Raw genomic sequence first — 18,810 nt, 5'->3', positions numbered from 1 at the left:
ATTGAAACTTCAAATAAACGGGCGGGCCTAAATTTTTCGTTCCCAGGAAACCCATGTATAAGCTGACACATGGGAAATAAAATCCCCAAGCAACGAATTTAGTCATTTAGTCAACGAACAATCATAGATCCCACCTCAAGGATAATTAAGAGGAATATATTTTACTTCCTATAAATTTCCTATCAGGACATCTCTTCCAGCGATCATCTCAACTTTCCTAAAAAGAAAATTGGTTACTGATTCCGGTATGCAATATACAGTAATTTAAATAATACTGTACATGATGCTTTTAAATATACCAATCAATTATGTTCAAGTAAATATCGACTGTAACTATGCAAATTAACAATTTGTGTATGAAGTGAATGTGGGTTTACAATGTTCGAATGGACAAAATGGTCATCAGTTGTCGAATACACATTCTAATACACCAGATGAACACAAACTGTAATAATTTGAAATCTGTGTTTGTATACATGCAAATCAGAACACAACAACGAGCAAGTAATCGAGATGTAGTTACTTTTTTACGTCACTTGGAAATACTTCATTTTATTCATTAAAGCTTCATCATTCCTCATAACCTGTTAAGCGATGTCATACATGAAAAGGCTACATTAACACATGTCAGGCTCACATGGTATATCCTTTGGTAAAATCAATGATAGAAATGTATGAGGCCTATCATAGTGATAGTGCTATTCAATTATTTCGTTATCACATCATGCAAGTGTTTATATCCTAAAACATTTGTTATAGTTCAGTTTAATAGTGATCGTTTTTCTGCATGAATGTCATTGAACCAAAATATCGTTTCTCGTTTTCGTGCATTTTGTGATTAGTCTGGGTTTCAACTGCGATGGAGTTGCGTAACATGCATTTTCGAAAAGGCTATGCAGTGCAACACAATAAACCCAACAATACAGTCTATATATAATATATTTGAATCAAAATTATATATAAATAAGTGATGCAGTCTCGTATTGTATATAAAATAAATTTAGGGTTAATTAAAATGATATTACAAATTATTAAGGAATTGTGTATTTATTTCAAATAATTTGTTTTTTTACATTTACATGACAAATTCGTTATATATAACACATTTGAAGCCGTATATGAATAAGTAATGAGCTCTCTTTTATTATATACAAATAAGTTCAAAAAATATTTTTTTCTTAAATCGTGAAATCATTACATATAATCTGCGTATATCAATACATGCAACGACAGTCCGTACAAAACACATCAGAAGAAAGAAAAGGTGTCTTACCGAACAAGTGGACAAACATTTTCAATCATCGTATATCGGCGATCAAATGATAAGTCAGCAAACACATCGGTGAAAGTTGAATTAATAAAATAGTGGATTATTTTGTATATTCTTTCTATACAACAAAGTTAAACTACGTACCAACATGTGTTTTAGAGGCTGCCTGTACAATAATCTTCAGCAGAACATTCCAAGTTCTCGCCCTCAGAAATGTCGTCGAAAAAACAGCTCAAACTTGTATGGGTCTATTTAATTTCTCGGAATAGTTGAACAAATAAATGTTCAGTGTCGTCGCTACTTTCCAACGAGATAAAATAGCAACGCTTGACTTGACTACGAGTTATCCGGCCCGGGCGGACAACGCTAAATGGTCCGAATTTGATCGTAAACGTAGTATGAGATATCAATTTGTGTTTTGAAAAGGGTATCACCGTTGTTGTTTTTTTAAAATGTGGTGTCTGCATAATGCAATTATTTGTGGCAATAATACCGACCGTTGCAATAATACCGACGGAGTTTATGGCACTATATTTAGATTTGTCATACTGTGACATATATACCCTGTGTGTAAATAAATGTGTGTACACTATAGCATCTTTACTGTTTTCGAATTCCAGGTACATAACAAAGCATATAGTACACGTGAATCTTATTAATCCTGCATGCGTACTATTAATGTTACCCCATGATAGCATTACCGATAATAATGTCGTATGTGTATGATATACGTTTCAGTTTTACCAGAGATGTGCATAATATTGATTGCGTGTTCGTATTATCTAGAGATAAGCAAGATTAAAGACAAAAACAGTTCCATCACTTTTCAGAAATAGCATTTAAGATACATACGGTTTCATTTTTATTCATGTCTTTTTTATGCCAAAGGTTAAGCTTCATTTTCGCTATATTTAAATTTGTGTTTTTATCCTCATCATCTTTACTGGTTTGCATTCTCCGGGTGTATAACGAAGCATATGGTACACGTGAAAATTATTAATCTAAAAATAAACAGCTCAATACATGCAAAAAATTGCGTCAGAATCACAAATCAGTAAAAAGACACTTACAACTTGTCAATTAGAAACCAAAACAGCGCAATTTAGATATATGCCTGATATATATGAATATCATTTTTTTCATTCTAGTTTATTCTTGAGAGCTGCAAATGTGTATGTCTTGATCCCTGAAATGTTACGAAAACTTATTTGGGGGATAAGGCAAATATGGTTAAATAAAGAAAATAATGATCATTGTTTTGTTGGTGAGGTGTAATTTGTGTGATGTATATATAAGCCCTTCATTGATTTTTTTAAATGCATGCTTGCTTACAATTCCTGTTTTAATGTTTCAGTAACAATTGTCTGCTGTCAAGACAAATCAATATTTATTGCTAAGGTCGAAGATTAAGCCATTGAAACAAAAAAAAACATTATTTTAATATGCAGTGTATGTTTTAATTTGGTTTGGACCAAACACAAATTATCAGAAATTCACATATATAATATTTGAACATTAATTGTTGTAATCTAACACAAAACATTAATTTAATATGCACTCTATAATTTAACTTGATTTCAAACAAAATTATTAGAAATTCACGTATAACAATTTGAGCATTGGTTGTTCCAATCCAATTCATTAATAGGTTCAATATGAGAATAGTATTGTATTCAAACAGTGCTTAATGAAACAGATATATAAATGGATGCATACAAATTATAATAATAAGCTACGATTGAGTTAATTAGACACTTCTCTCCCCAAAAGTAATCAGTAGTTATGTGGACGATTTTAAATTTTTTGACAAAATTAATTTACATAATATTACTCTGCATGAGTTAAATGGTACCATGAAAATAAAGTATTATTAGATTTTCCATGATCCATTTGAAGTACAGATATAATCCCAAAACGTTTGAGGTTTTTTGTACATTATAATTACTGAAAAAATACATTGTATGATCTTGAAAAGTATTTACATAGGCACATGTGTTTCTAATGAAGCTGATGCGATTCTGATATATTTGTGATCATAACTTCTTTGCGATGATTGCTATAAAATGTACGTTCAGAAAAGCGTAAATATAACTCGTCTATCTAGACTCTATTTTTTTCAAACTAGAACTTTGACCCTGAGATTTTCATATATATGAGGAGTCACTGTATCCAGTTTAGAAAAATATTGATTTAAAAAATGGAGTGAAAGTGTCCAATTGCCGTTATTTGTATTTTTGTAATCATTGGTTTTGTTAGAAATTACAAATTCTGTAAAAATTATTCGCTTCATTCTGACTTTATACCTAACAATCACTTTATCATAAATTCGAAGATAACTGAGAGTGAACAATTTCATTTTTTTTGTGTAAATTCGTTTTCTAGTTTGCATAATAGTTAAATATTAAGCTTAGTATATCTGGCTATTGCAAGCAGTGATATTGAAAACTTCCTTAAGTACAAAGTTTTACAGTTTAACATATGTAAAATTAACCAACCACGCTAACGTTGTCAACACTGCAATTGTAAATAATGACAGTGAACCAAGCAAATTAAAGTTGTCAATAGTGCATTTAAGAAACAATGCTGATTTTTTTTGTATCGATATTCAAGCAGCTACGCTGACTTTGTCAATACGGATTTCTATTTCCCATTTATCAACATGGATGCCAAAATTTAATTAACATACAATGAAAACAAACCAACAATTAATATAGGAGCTAATAACATGTAATGTTTCAAATAACACCACAATGTTTGGGTGTTGAAACATACAAAGTATGTCAATGGAAAATCTGGTCGTGTCAACTAACGAATAGCATTACTATGCCTGACAAGGTACACCAATAAAGCAAATGGTATAGATGATCTTAAAAATATTCTGTATCATTTAATTATCAAAGAGAATTTTATTACAGAGTGTATGTATACTAATTGAAATAGCTATTACGTTTATTTTAGAAACTTCTGACAGGATACATTAATATATCAACCGATTTACTCTCTGAATGTCAACAAATAGACGCACTCCTTGAAGTAGGTATGACCTCTTTTTAACCATTTTTCTTCCATGCGATTTCTCTCAGCAATCTTCTCAATTTTTAGAAAACTCCCTACAACGACAAAAGAGTACAGGTAATTACTGTTTCCATTTCGCACTGTATGGCTATATGACTATAGATGTAGTTGTTGACTATAGATAATGCTTGCAATTATACCAACCAATTCTGTCTAAAGTACATGACTGGAAGTAAGTTAACTATTGTCTAGTGAACCTTGTTTTATTTATAAAGTGACCAATGCATTGCTCGATCGCAATTTTTAAATATTACAGTACGTTTCATATTACATAAGTTTGTCCTTAATCTAGGCTGTGTGGTTGCTTTCCTAAATAAAACGTTCTGCTCAACTTTAGTCTAGTGAACGCTTGTTTTATTTATAAAGTGACCAATGCATTGCTCAATCGCAATTTTTAAATATTACAGTACGTTTCATATTACATAAGTTTGCCCTTAATCTAGGCTTTGTGGTTGATCTCCTAAATAACGTTCTTTTCACTTTCTTTTTCAGAATGAAGATAGAAAAAACATACTCTCCCATAAGTAAGGTTAAATCCACGAAACCACTACAGCTGCACCCGCAATAATAAAATGCTGTTTAACTGCAATTATTTCGTCTGATTTAAATATGAATATTCAATTATAGTGTCTGTTTTAATTATATAATTAAACGCATAAATTCAAAATAAATGTTTATTGGTTCTTATAATTTGCTTTCATCGCCCTCAAAATATGCTTCCCTTCCCAAATAAATCTATTTTCAGGCTCGCAATTAGTATTACAATATCTTATCTTACCATAGACGTCTTTAATTTCGCTCTCCAATAAACACACTGGAGGACCTGGAAATAAGTAATTGGAGAATATATACATATATATATATATTATTTACTGTGTAATATTACTATTATACTAATAAATACATCTTAGCATGACAAACATTTGTATAATATTAACTTACCACTTGACTTCGATTTATCATATTCCACACACACTAGCAGATATCGTCCAGTTGGTTTCAACACTGTTACCATGATATCACAATATCTGGAAAACAAAATGTACGTCAGTTTTCGGTTATAAATTCCAATCCTTCGGATGAACACACACTATATTTTATGGGACAATTCTAGTGACATTCTAACATCCGTCGTATATTTTTTTTATATTATACTATATTTCGAGAACTAGTTGAAATCACCAAAATTACAGAAAAATAAGAATAAATACCAAGAAAATGTACATAATGAATATAATAAAAAAACTTGGCTCAGCCAAGTACTCAAAAGTGTACTATATTTCATTACATCTGGGCTATAAATAGTTACATATCTAGATAAATCAGTGTCTTTTTTGGAATAAAAGTCTCTACTTTTACTTGGTGACGAGGTCCATCACTGAAACGGTTTTCATTGTTTGTTTATTCGCCACAAACTATAGACAGTACCGTTGTTTTCAATTATATTACCCAAGACGCGATAACGACGAGGAAGGCTGAATTAGCGCTAACAAATCAGAATGCTGTACACTCGTCATACGCAGAGAGTACAGCAAGTATACCCCGTAAGTAAACTAATCCTATCACAATGGCCCGAACCGTGTTTAGAAAAAAAAATGTTGCAGCTGGTTAACCTAACAATCGACGTAAGCGATCGTAAAGTCCGAAACACACTTAAGCTATACTTGCCCCCCCCCTTTCGCTACCTTCAGTGAGGTCACGGAATTATTTTTTGATCAACCAGATATCATGAATATTTTTATTTAAAAAACCTTGTACACACATGAGCAATTACCTTTCCCTTGCTGTTGGAAAAATGGCAGACATTGCACCTTTGTCCCAGATACCGTCAAATTGTCCAATCATATCTCTAGAATGAAAAAAAGAATAAATCAAAGAAAGCTCAGAAAGAACTCCCGTGTGCTGAGAGTATTAGAGACACAGTAAAAATACTTGTACTTAAGATATTGATGGGAGGGCTGAAAACTATTAAGGTCTGTGCAATGTAACAGACCATCTATATACCAAGTTTCATTGAAATGTGATCAGAACTAAACAATTATGGATTATTATGCCAATTAGGTAATTTATATGAACAGATTTTAACTCAAAACTAATCATACTTGTACATTGTTCTACAGCATCTATGTACAAAGTTTAATTTTAAGGTGGTTATTAGTACTCGAGATATCAGTGAAAAGCTGAAAATTAAATAATTATGTAAATAAGTTAATTAATATGCAAAATTATTTACCCAAAAACTAATCAGATCTCTGCATAGTCCTAGAGGATCTTTGTACCAAGTTTTAGATGATTAGTACTTGAGATATACGTGAAAATCCGAAAATTAACTAATTATGCAAATTAGGTGATTAATATGCACAAATATTTATCCCCAAACAATCGATCTCTGCATAGTCCTTGAGTATCTATGTACCCTGTTTCATTGAAATGTAATGCTTACTACTTGAAATATCAAAAGCTGAAAATTATGCAAATTAGGTAATTAATATGTACTGATATTACCCTAAAGACTACTAGGTCTGTGACATCTAGGTACCAAGTTTCATTGAAATGTGATGATTAGTCGTTGAGATATCAGTGGAAAAGCCGACAATTTTCAATCATTATGCAAATTAGGTAATTAATATGCACAGATTTTCACCCAAAACTAATCAAAACCTGGCATTAGTTCAGAGCATCTATGAATCAAGTTCAAAATCCAACGAGTGGTTCTTTAAATATCAGTGGAACAGTCATGGAACAGCTAAAAATTATCAACAAAAAGTATCATGCAAATTAGGTAATTAATATGCATGGATTTCTACCAAAACCTAATCAAATCTGCGCATTGGCCAAGAGCATCTATGCACCAAGTTTCATCAAAACCCGATGTATGGTTTTTGAGATGTCAGTGGAACAGACGGACACACACACACACACACACACACACATACACATACAGACAGGGTAACTGCAAAGACTCCCATTGTGTGCTTCGCACATGGGAGTCAAAAAGGGTTGACCAGATACAGAAATTCAGATGTGGTGTTTTCAGTGATGAGTGATATTCCAGGTCCATATTCGATGATCCCATTCAAAAGATCTAGGTTGGCATTTGTATATTCGAATTTGCATTTGAACTTGATTTCATTATTCATTGTAGTGTATATGTACGCATTATCCCAAAGACATGATTGCTCTGCTTTCAGAAAAGAGAATGAAACGGACGAGGCAAGAGGCCACACTTGCCATTATCATTATCAACTGAAATCATGATTTAGCATTCATCACATCTGGTAGTTGATTTGTTTCCAGTAAGAAATTCACCTCCTCGAAACAAAATGTATAAGAGACAGAGGAGACTTCGTGCAAATTTACCATGTCAGAGCAATGTTCCTAGTGAATCATGTTTTCATGATACCTACCTAGTTATGTCGAAGATATCACATTTGTAAAGTTGAATTCTTCCATCACTACTCTGGGGTTGAAAATGCAATGATTAGTATTGGGCAATCCAATTTTCATGTCTATGTTTAGGTGCGGATTATAGGTTGGCTTGCACACAACTATGAAATGTGTTTTGTACTAGTTACAGCAGAATCACTGGATACTCAAATAGCACAATGTGCTGCAGATGTACTAGACAATATTTGCACAAGAAATACATACATTATAACATTTAAAGTGTTTCAACGATGTTTTACAGATGTTTAACTTATGTCATCGGAAATGTCTGTGGCCCTGTAAATTAGGTTGAGGTAGTACCTGCTGACAGTTGGTTTTGATATAAAAGACTTGCATTATTTCTCTATATACGAGTCACAAACTATATTTTGCATATGTGTACACAATTTTGTCTGTCACTGGTCACTTATTCGAGATGTATAAACATGTGTATAACATATAAATGTCGCATGTTTAAATAAACATATTTTCCCCTAGGGAGTTATGTAAAGATAGCTATTGGTATGTCATCCACATAACTAACCAAGATGAATATTGAAAGTGATTAGTCATTAGATACATTTCAGATTAAAATTACATTGTGATTGCGATATAATCCTCACCTGGTACAATTCTCCATTTTCCAAACCTTTAACAGTACTCATAGTGTACTGCAAGTTATTCTCTTCAAAAAACTGCTTCAAAGCCATTCTGCAAATATCAACACCTACAACGTGGTGTCCCATATCAGCTAACCTGAAAGATAAGTGCAACATTCATTACTGGGGGATAACGCATATACATATGCCGTGCAATTGGGACAATCTGCTTATCATAATGGCACTGGGGTAACATTTTTATTACCATATCTTGAAATCAACCAGTCAAACACAATCAACTGTGGACTCTGACTACCCTACCATGTTCACATATTATGCAGTGGTTCTGTGACCCCTACTAAGCATAGTACACGATCAAATATTCTTCGTTGCATGTTGGGTATGAATTCTAATCCGGGTGCAGACACTACTGCTGCTAAGGATAACCTATTAGATAACTACATTTGTAATCTGCCCTAGTTAATGTTGTATAGCGATGTGGCGGTATTACAACTAACTGTTGGATTGCAACGGATTGTCAGACCATGTAAAATACAGTACACAGTAGACGTTCAAGACAAGTATTGTTCTGTACTGAGCATGAGCTGAATGTTCCCTGTGTAATGAGCATGTGCAAGAAACCCATGTGTACTCTCATTTACATAAAAACAAGAGAATACATTACACTTACCATTTCATGTCAACTGTTTTGCCACATAGTGGTACAAATATCCTTAAACCTGTTTTACCATATGTCAATAAATCCACGTATTTCAATAGAAATCTGAAAAATGTAAATATCCGTATCTGATAACTTTCAGTAGAGAATATGCAAATGAAATTTCAAAGGAGATTTTATTTTGAATGTTAAGATCGTTACGCGCGTCTCCAGTTTATGAAGAGTTTAATTTCCAGTCGCGCTCACAATGAAGCTAAATGTCATAGCGCACTGTGAATAGTGAAATGATTTCATCCAAAGTATGTACCTGAAAAGATAGTTAGTGTACATGTATTACAATCGTCTTGGTAAATATATCAACCTGTCTGTCGTTTTGTTTTACTTGGCATTCATCATTGCAATTAGGAATTGAAAAGTTTCAGGCTACATCACCTGACATTTTCTAAAACCTCCTACCCTAAATGGTGGCCACGACTGGTCATCAAAAACTACTTTGTGACCTTCCATTTCTGCACGCTCAACAAGGGGTAATTCACTATTACCGTCATCAAGATTACTAAATTATTTTTCTTCAAATTGTATTATGGATAATTGTGCAGGTATGAAACATTAATAAACATAGGATTGAAAAGCATTAATAATTCCTTTTCCTCGTGCTATTGCAATGACAATCACTTTGTAAAAATATATTTTGTGACCATAACCTTTTGCTATAAAATATATATGAGACAACCCTATTAGATTGGTGAATATATCCAAGTATCATCAACCGTGAAATAGATAAGATAATATGTGTTCGTAATTTGACGATTCAACATAGTTCAACGTACAGCTGCTTGTTTCAATAGGATTAAGTCAGTCTTTAAGACGTTGTTATTATTGCAAGTCCCGGACATGATACACCTTAACAATTCCCAAAACACTGTAAAATAACTTACGTCTGTACGTCTGGCGAGTGGAACCCAATATTTCCTTCTTGCCATCTCTGTTCCCAAAATTCAGCAGTCCCAAATAGCACCGTTTTGAGTTCTGGTTGAATAGTTGTAGATGTATTTTCACTGATCGACGATTATGTTGCCATTCGTAGCTTGTATTGCGGTGTTTATTTTGAGTAGAGTAACAACAACGTGTACCATATGATTTATACCAGGATATTCTTAACCAATAGTAATAGTATGGCAAGCTCCAGCTTTAAATGAATATAAAAAGCACAGGATAGAAAATCTAAATATAGTAAAAACGAATGTTAACCTTTGACACCAATATGGGTTTGCATATAGAAATACAAATAAAAATTTAATGGCACAGCGTAGTTCTTAACTCTAGGTTTTATTTAGATGAAATAATAATTATTTTTAAATCAGCAATATGCACAGCAATGGTAAAAACATAAATGTGTTTCTAGTTTTGAAATAATTATACAGCTTTTGTTATCAGTTCGAATGATACGCAAAATCATCGGGGCTTTGCAAATATTGGGTGGTTTTAAAGGGTTTCAACTCTAACACAATCTCACAAATATATATATGACTACCACAGTATATGTACAGTGTGTCACTCAACTCAATCATATTTGGCAGATAGCTGCTAGTTCTATATTGTTAATACTAGAAGGTTTCAAGGTATCATAAATAAATGCTTTTTTGTTGAAGTTTGAATCGGATCGTCAAACCTATATATTTAAAATAGAACCACATTAATTGAAACAAAATGGACGCCAGTCGGCCATTTTAAATCCGTCCTAAAATAAACCGTAGTGCATCAATGTCCTATACTGTCCAATGTATGAAACATGTTTGAACAACAACCATCTGTACAAAGTCGAGAAATGCTTGATTTTGATGATTCAGCAGTACAAAAATTGCCGCCATTCGGCCTTCTTGAATTGGGTAGAGAAACAAATTGATGTGCATATGTATAATATTATGTATGATGTATGTGTGAGGTTTTAATGTAACCGATCCAGGCATCTCTGAGATACAGGAAGAGAGGCACGGGCGCACGGACACATGGACGCACGGACGCACAAAAGGACAATCCATCAGTCCCCGTTTTCGGCATCTTTTATAGATTGTTTGTCATGGTTATGTGTACTCTATTTGTGTCGGCAAAATGCAGGTAATGCTAAATATATTTCATAAAACAAAAATTGAGTAGATGACGAATGTCCAAATAATTAGATATGCAGTACTTGTGTTACACACATAGCTGCCTACCACCTTGCCATTAAATTGAAGGTAACTGGAAATGAATAAATGTCATGCCTTCTGTGTATATTAATTTTCTAATATTGCATAATAATTATTAACATTCAGAATATCAGGGTATTTCCAGTGTAATTTGTTTTGTTCCATTCTACAATGCAACCATGACATCGAGTCTAGTTTGGTGTGCAGGTGACATACTATCTTTGTCAATACTTACATTGAACCAACCACACTGACATCGTCAATATTGACATTCAACCAACCACACTGACTTTGTCAATAATGACATTCAAGCAATCACAATGATTTTATCATTACTAACATTGAACGAGCCGCACGGAATTTGTCAATATTGACATTGAACCAATCACACAGACTTTGTCATATTGACATTGAGCCAACCGGACTGACTTTTCAATAAATCGACCAAATCACACTGAATTTGTGTACATTGAAATTGAACCAACCAAAGTGACTATATTGTAATGGAAACCTGTGCTTTATTACATTATTAAACTACGATATTTGTTAACCTAGGTAGACCTTTCGGGTCGCCAGGTAGTGGTGGAATATTCCACTCCATATATGTATTAGATGTACGCCTATTACAGATATTAGCCTATCGGGTTGAGTATATAATATCACATGACTATTTTTGATTGACATGTACACTCTCTGTAATTCTGTTCGAGCAGCATGGCGTTGATGTGATGGTTCATGGAGAATATAACTACTCTGTTTCATCCACAATCCGTGTGTGAATTGTTTTATTTAGATAACATCGTGAAGTGGTTGAACCGAGGCGGTACCAGGATCCCCCTGAGAAGAAAGTGCGTGCTGTGTGTCCGCCAAAACACCGTGCGACACGGTATAGCGGTAGAAAGTGTCGTCGTTTATCGCCCCTAAATTACTAGGCCGGGTAACGTTCTTTTTGTAGTGGAGCCCCGAATAAATTCCATTACATTTGGTGGGCAGCGGTGGCATGACTGTTGAGTTGTCAAGTTTTCCGATTCTCAGCCCAAAGCAGATTTTGTGTTTGGGTATTTAATTTGGCCGCTTGTAAGTACCACGTTACCATTTCAGTACATGTTGGTCGGCCATATTTGTGTTGACTCATCAGATTGCCAGTGGATACGAACGTTGTAATTTGGCGATTGAACGTCGGTGATTTTTGCACACTCGATGTGGTTTCCGACAGAGAGAAAAACGAATTGTCTTCTTTTTTTCAATGTTCTGGGTATTTGAACTACAGGGTCTGCTATCACGTTGTTTATTAGCTAGGGAAATTCTATCGAGTCGGTACGGTCACGCGTCACACCTCCTTCTTGTCTAAAAATACAATACTACTTTTTCTTCATTCCTTCTTTCATAACCGTGAGGTGATTGGTCCGATCGATGTAGTATGGAGGGTTCTGATAGCGAGATTGTATTTAATGTTGACTCTGGGTTTTCTGCATCGTCACAGAAACAAGTGAGCAGTACCCCTTTGGCGGGAAGCGATAAAGTACAAGAAAGTGATAAAATGAAAAGCTGGAAACAAGCTTTAGCCGATGAACAAGAACGCCTTGAAAAGGAAAATAATGAATTAAAGAAGGCGTGGCAATCTTTCTATTTGTCTGAGTCCGTATTAAAGGTAGCAGACAGAGAAAATCAACCTGTAGAGACAAGGCAGGAAAAGCATAGTGACGTGTTATTTTTACCACAAACCCCGATCATGCATAATGCTGTTTTTAAACGTGAATTCGACAAGCCTGTGAACTTTTCCCCAGAATCGACTTGTATTAAAGTGAAGGGAAATACTAGTGATGTTTCTGTGCATGCGACTAATGTTGGTGTCCCGATGTACCCTGAACAGAAACCGCCTGTTGCTATGGGAACTAAATCCAGTCATCCTATGGTTAACAGTCCCAGTCAAACGGAGCATGTTACGAGTACCTGGGTTGACAATAAATTTAGGCACACTTCATATCGTTATAAGCTGACACCTGAACGATATTCAGGAAATGTATGGTGGGATATATATCGAATCCATTTCAAGATTTACTGTGATATGCACAAACTTGATGAAATGGAACGCAAAGAGTATTTGTTGGCATTGTTGACTGGCCCTGCACTGCAATTGTTGAATTCTCTGGATATTGAAAGTCTGACATATTCCCAACTTTGCCAAAAACTTGCTGATCGGTTTGGTTCCATAGGTAGAAGGGATATCTGTAGGTTGCGACTAAAACAGTGTGTGAGAAAAGATGGTGATTCTTTACAAGGTTTGGCACAAGAAATCAGAGAACTAGTTTCTGTTGGTTATCCCGATACCAAGGGTGACATGTTTGAGCAGTTATGTATCGATGCCTACTTCAATGCAATAGATATTCCAGAAGTTCGTAGAAAAGTTAATGAAACTGCACGTAAACCAGGGTGTATGTTTGATGAAGTAGTGCGTGAGAGCATATTGGAGGAGAATTATTTGACACTAACTGGTCCCAGAAAACGACCTGTTGTACGAGTTGTTGGTGATAGAGAGGACTCCTCTGACAAAATAAATGAGTTGACTGGTGTTGTGAAACAGTTGCTGCAGAGTGTTGATAAAATACAGGGTGAAATTACTACTCTGAAAAATTCAACTTCGACTCGAGATCAAGGTCAGGGGAAAGGTCAAAGATATTCCAAGGGTAAAGTCAAAAACTTGGAGTGTTGGAATTGTCACCAACCTGGACATAAACGTTATGAATGTCCTGCATTAGAAGTAAAAAAGCAAAGTTTAAACACCAGCGGACTGGGTGTACGGGTCAACCCCCAGTCCAAATAGGTAATAAGAGTAATGTCAGGTTGGCCCAAGGTGTTAAAAATGAAGCTACAAAGAATGATTTAAAACATGGTGGAACTACTTGGTGTGGTAAAACTAAACTATTCACTGAAGTAACAATTCAGGGTGTCAAAGGTCATATACAAGTTGACACAGGTGCCACAGATACCTTTCTTGCGGAACATTGGTTCCTCAAAATTCCAGAAAAAGATAGACCTCAGCTGAAGGTCATTCATGAGTCAGTTATTCTTTTTGGGGACAGTAAACAGGAAATTCTTGGAATGTGCCATTTAGACATTGCTTTAAATGGAAAGCATGTATTGGTACCAGTGTATATAGTAGAGTTGGAACCTTGGGACATTGGTGTCTTGGGTCTTTCTTCTATTGGGCCATTGAATTGTAAAATTGATGCTTTTAATGGAGTGTTGGAGATGGATGGACAAATTATTACATGTTCTGATAAACTTGATAATAATGTTGAATTTAAACCTTATGTCTCGAGGATAAGTGTCACCAAAGACACATATATCCCTGCATTGAGCGAATCTTTGGTGATTGGTAGAAAGGTTAAACCACCAAGGGCTGGTGAGGTTGGGTACTACTTGAAACCATGTTATAAAACTAATGGTGGTAAAGCTGCAGATAGAGTCACTGCTTGTATGAAATGTGACACAGAGTGCACTGCACTGTTGGGTCCTACGGTTTCAACTAAATCTTTTGAAAATGGGATTGGTGTGTATAACGCTATTGTGAATCCCTGGAGTACCAGAATACCTGTCCGTGTGCTCAATGTGAATGAGACTGATCAGTTCTTAAAGGCAGGTACAGTTATAGCACTTTTGCGAGTTGGGACAGGAGAAGTTGAACAGTTTGATCTGCCTGAGGGCAATGTTAATAATAGTGGTGATTGTGAAGAGATAAACACTGCTAGTTGTAAACCCTCTGTTATTAATATTTCGGATTCTTGTGAGTCAATAGTTCCTAGTCATCTTCTTGAGTTGTTTAATAAGGGTAGCACAGAACTGAACCTTCAGCAGAAACATGAGTTTGCTGAATTGTTGAGAAAATCCGGTGACGTATTCAGTTGTGATGATAGAGACCTTGGTAGGACAGATTTAATAAAACATAAAATCATAGTACAGGGAAATCCTGTGAGACAGGTGCCTTATCGTACACCTAGATGGAAGCAAGAGGAGATAGACAGGCAAACAAGCGATTTGTTGAAAAGAGGTTTAATAGAGGACTCTGTCAGTCCATGGTCTTCTCCTGTGGTGTTGGTAAAAAAAAGAGATGGATCTCAACGACTGTGCGTTGACTACAGATTGAATGCTGTAACAGTCAGAGACAGTTTTCCCCTCCCACGAATTGATGACATTCTAGAGTCTCTTCATGGTTCACAGTGGTTTTCCACGCTGGATTTGCAATCAGGTTATTGGCAAGTGGAGGTGGAACCGAAGTCCAAGCCTTACACTGCATTTTGTACTAAAACAGGATTGTATCAATGGAATGTTTGTCCTTTTGGTCTTGCTAATGCTCCAAGCACATTCGAACGAATAATGGAACGTTGCTTCAGTGGTCTGTCATGGAAGATACTACTCTTATATCTAGATGACATAATAGTTTTTGCTAGGACCTTTGGTGATGCATTGCTTCGGCTGGAGACGGTTTTTACTCGATTAAGGCAAACAGGGTTGAAGCTCAAGCCTAACAAATGCATTCTGTTTGGTAAGGTTGTAGAATTTCTTGGTCACAGGATTTCAGCAAAGGGGGTTGAAACCGATCCTAGTAAAGTAGAGGTTCTGCAAAATTGGCCCACTCCTCAATCTGTATCCGAGGTACGTGCATTCATAGGTTTAGCGTCTTATTATCGGCGTTTTGTTGGAGGCTTTGCAGAGTTGTCTCGCCCATTACATGACCTGACAAAGAAGAATGTTGTTTTTAACTGGAACGAAAGATGCCAGAGTGCATTTGATAGTATAAAGAAAGCTTTGACTACAGCCCCAATTCTAGGTTTTCCTTCTCAACATGGTACTTTTGTCCTGGACACTGATGCCAGCAATACTGGCATAGGTGCTGTCCTCTCTCAAGTCCAGGACAACAAAGAAATTCCAATTGGTTATGCTGGTCGTGTCCTGTCTGCTGCTGAACGTCGGTACAGTAACTAGGAGGGAGTTGTTAGCTGTAGTTAACTATGTAAAGTACTACCGTCATTATTTGTCTGGGAGGCATTTCATATTGCGTACAAACCATGCATCTCTAATTTGGTTGATGTGTTTCCGTAATCCTGAAGGACAACTAGCCCGTTGGCTAGAAATGTTGCAACAATTTGATTTTAAAATCATTCATAGACCAGGTGTGAAACATTCTAATGCAAATGCCCTCAGTCGCCTGCCATCATATCAATGCAAACAATGTGGACAGATTCACCCCAGTAGCTATATTTCTGAATGTCAGCAGAAGTTAGAGGAAACAATTGTGAGAACTTTTGCGTTAGATCCTAAAGCTCCACAGTATGTACCTGTAGCAGGTACAGAGCATAACAAAGTTGTAGAAGTTGGTGATGCTGTTCAATCTCTATCTGTGAGGATGGGGACTGCAGGGAAGCCTTTGGTGGCCAAGAGCATGGATTCCCCTTCTGATAGTAATAAAGACCTTGATATTGGTCAGAAAAGCGAGCAGCATGATGTTGGGATACTGGTAGCAAAACCACTATGGACCAACATGGAACTTCGTGTAAAACAACTTCAGGTGGATGGTATGAAAATTTTGATTTCTGCTGTGGAAACCGGTGCAGAGAGACCTGCTTGGAAGGACATTTCATTGTTCTCACATGAGGTTAAGATGTGCTGGGCTGTGTATGATCATCTGCGAGTAAATAATGGAGTTTTGTATCGCCTGTTTGAAACACCTGATGGTCTCAGGGTGAGGTGGCAAATGTTCCTTCCATTTGATTGTCGAGAACGTGTACTGCAAGAATTACATACTGCTAAATCTGGAGGTCACTTGGGAATGGAAAAATCCCTTTCTAGACTGAAAATGAGATATTTCTGGTATGGCATGGCTTCAGATGTGCGGGCATATGTGAGGTCTTGCAATGTTTGTGCTCAACGTCAATCTGCACGAAAACCAAGAAAGGCACCACTACAAACATACTTGGTAGGAAATCCAATGGAGCGAGTGGCAATTGACATATTGGAGCCTTTTACTGAAAGTTCTGAGGGAAACAAAAAGGTCTTGGTCTTTGCTGACTATTTTACTAAGTGGCTAGAATGTATACCCTTGAAAGATGAGAAAGCAACAACAGTTGCCAAAGCTTTGGTTAGCGTTGTCTTCAGTCGTTTTGGTATGCCAAGTGAAATTCATTCAGACAGAGGACGAGATTTTATCTCATCTACCTTCCGGGAAGTGTGTTCATTGTTGGGAATTTCCAAAACCTACACCACTCCACGACACCCTCAAAGTGATGGAATGGTAGAAAGGCATATGAAGGTCGTAGTGGGAGTAATTAAGTCTTATCTAGACCCATTGGTCCACCAGCGTGATTGGGATCAGTACTTGCCATATGTGTCCATGGCCTATCGCTCATCCGTAAATGCATCTACAGGGGAAAGCCCAAACTTTTTGATGTTGGGACGAGAAGTAACATTACCGGTAGATTTAATGATTGAAGTCAACAACGATGAGTGTGACAGTGGTAAATCTGACTATATTTTGGATCTAAAGGCCAAAATGCAGAGTGCACATGCATTGGCAAGAGAACGATTAGGTGCAAGTGCTCGTCATCAAAAGAGACATTATGACCGAAACCTCGATAAGAAAGTGTATCTAGTCGGAGAGTTTGTGTGGCTAAAGGAAGAACGGAGGAAGAAAGGTCTCAGCCCCAAACTACAAATGAACTTTGAAGGTCCATATATGGTTGTCAGTAGAATATCTGATGTGGTTTACCGCATCCAGCATAGTCTCCGCAGCAAGTTTAAAGTAGTTCATTATGAGAAACTGAAAAGATACCAAGGAAAACCAATCCCCCCTTGGCTAGACCGTGTACCATTAACAGTCTTGGAACAGAGAATACAAGATGGTCACCCAGAAGAACTCCAAACTACGAAGGTGACGGACCAGATTTCTGCTGACCAATCATTAAGTCCTGTCATGTTGCCGGATGCACCAGTGGAAGATTGTTCAACAACTTTATTGAAGTCCAATGTGAACACAGACGCTACCTGTGATCACCAACTGGATGTGACTGGTAGCACAGAGCAAGAAACTGTTGAAACTCCACCTTTAGACCCACCTGGAGGGCCAGAAGAGTCAGCGAACACTGAAACTGAGACCATGACTGTGCCTTGTGAAGATAATAATTGTGAGAAGAACAACCAGAGTGACAGACGGTCTAAGTACCCAAGACGAGATCGGAAACCAACACATTATTATGGGTTCGGAAGGATTAGACGTGTAAACCTGGATGATGAAGATGTTCATCAAGTTTGAGAATGTATTTGGACATTTTATGTGAACACTGATCTGTAGAAAACTACTTTTGTTTTAGATGCATGTGTGTGAAAATATTGATGTTATATAGACCAGCAGCCTGCATGCATGCAAGTCTATTTAGAGTTATGTGTTTGTGATTTATTGTTAACTATTTCTTTTACAGGTATATACAGGTAGGATTGACAATGTTTATTGTAGGTAACCTATGTGAATCTAGACTTGTTGTAACTACTGTTGAGATTACGACTCAAACACAGGAT

General features: G+C 36.1%; 1 protein-coding gene across 1 annotated transcript; it reads right to left on the bottom strand.

Annotated features, from left to right (window-relative positions):
- Positions 1-4,128: 4,128 nt before the first annotated feature.
- On the bottom strand, positions 4,129-10,268 carry LOC146731520 (thiopurine S-methyltransferase-like). The gene is made up of 8 exons (XM_085493089.1): positions 9,988-10,268; positions 9,062-9,154; positions 8,395-8,527; positions 7,753-7,805; positions 6,120-6,194; positions 5,288-5,373; positions 5,124-5,168; positions 4,129-4,380 (listed from the first exon to the last, which is right to left on the bottom strand). The coding sequence occupies exons 2-8, from the start codon at positions 9,067-9,069 to the stop codon at positions 4,265-4,267; spliced, it is 516 nt and encodes a 171-aa protein (XP_085349215.1). The 5' UTR covers positions 9,070-9,154; positions 9,988-10,268; the 3' UTR covers positions 4,129-4,264.
- Between the last annotated feature and the right edge of the window lie 8,542 nt (positions 10,269-18,810).

The sequence above is a fragment of the Saccoglossus kowalevskii genome, chromosome 18 (assembly GCF_978046115.1).
Source record: "Saccoglossus kowalevskii chromosome 18, keSacKowa6.1, whole genome shotgun sequence".
Taxonomy (NCBI): Eukaryota; Metazoa; Hemichordata; class Enteropneusta; family Harrimaniidae; genus Saccoglossus; species Saccoglossus kowalevskii.
The sequence above is the reverse complement of the archived record's forward strand: the minus strand, read 5'-3'. Positions and strand labels throughout refer to the sequence as shown.

What these genes read in the sequence shown, in the direction of transcription:
- LOC146731520 (XM_085493089.1), bottom strand. An exon ending in AAAATGGAGAATTGTACCAG is followed by an intron (nt 7,806 to 8,394) that starts GTGAGGATTATA and finishes TTTCAACCCCAG; the next exon opens with AGTAGTGATGGAAGAATTCA. An exon ending in CGAAATTAAAGACGTCTATG is followed by an intron (nt 4,381 to 5,123) that starts GTAAGATAAGAT and finishes TTGTCGTTGTAG; the next exon opens with GGAGTTTTCTAAAAATTGAG.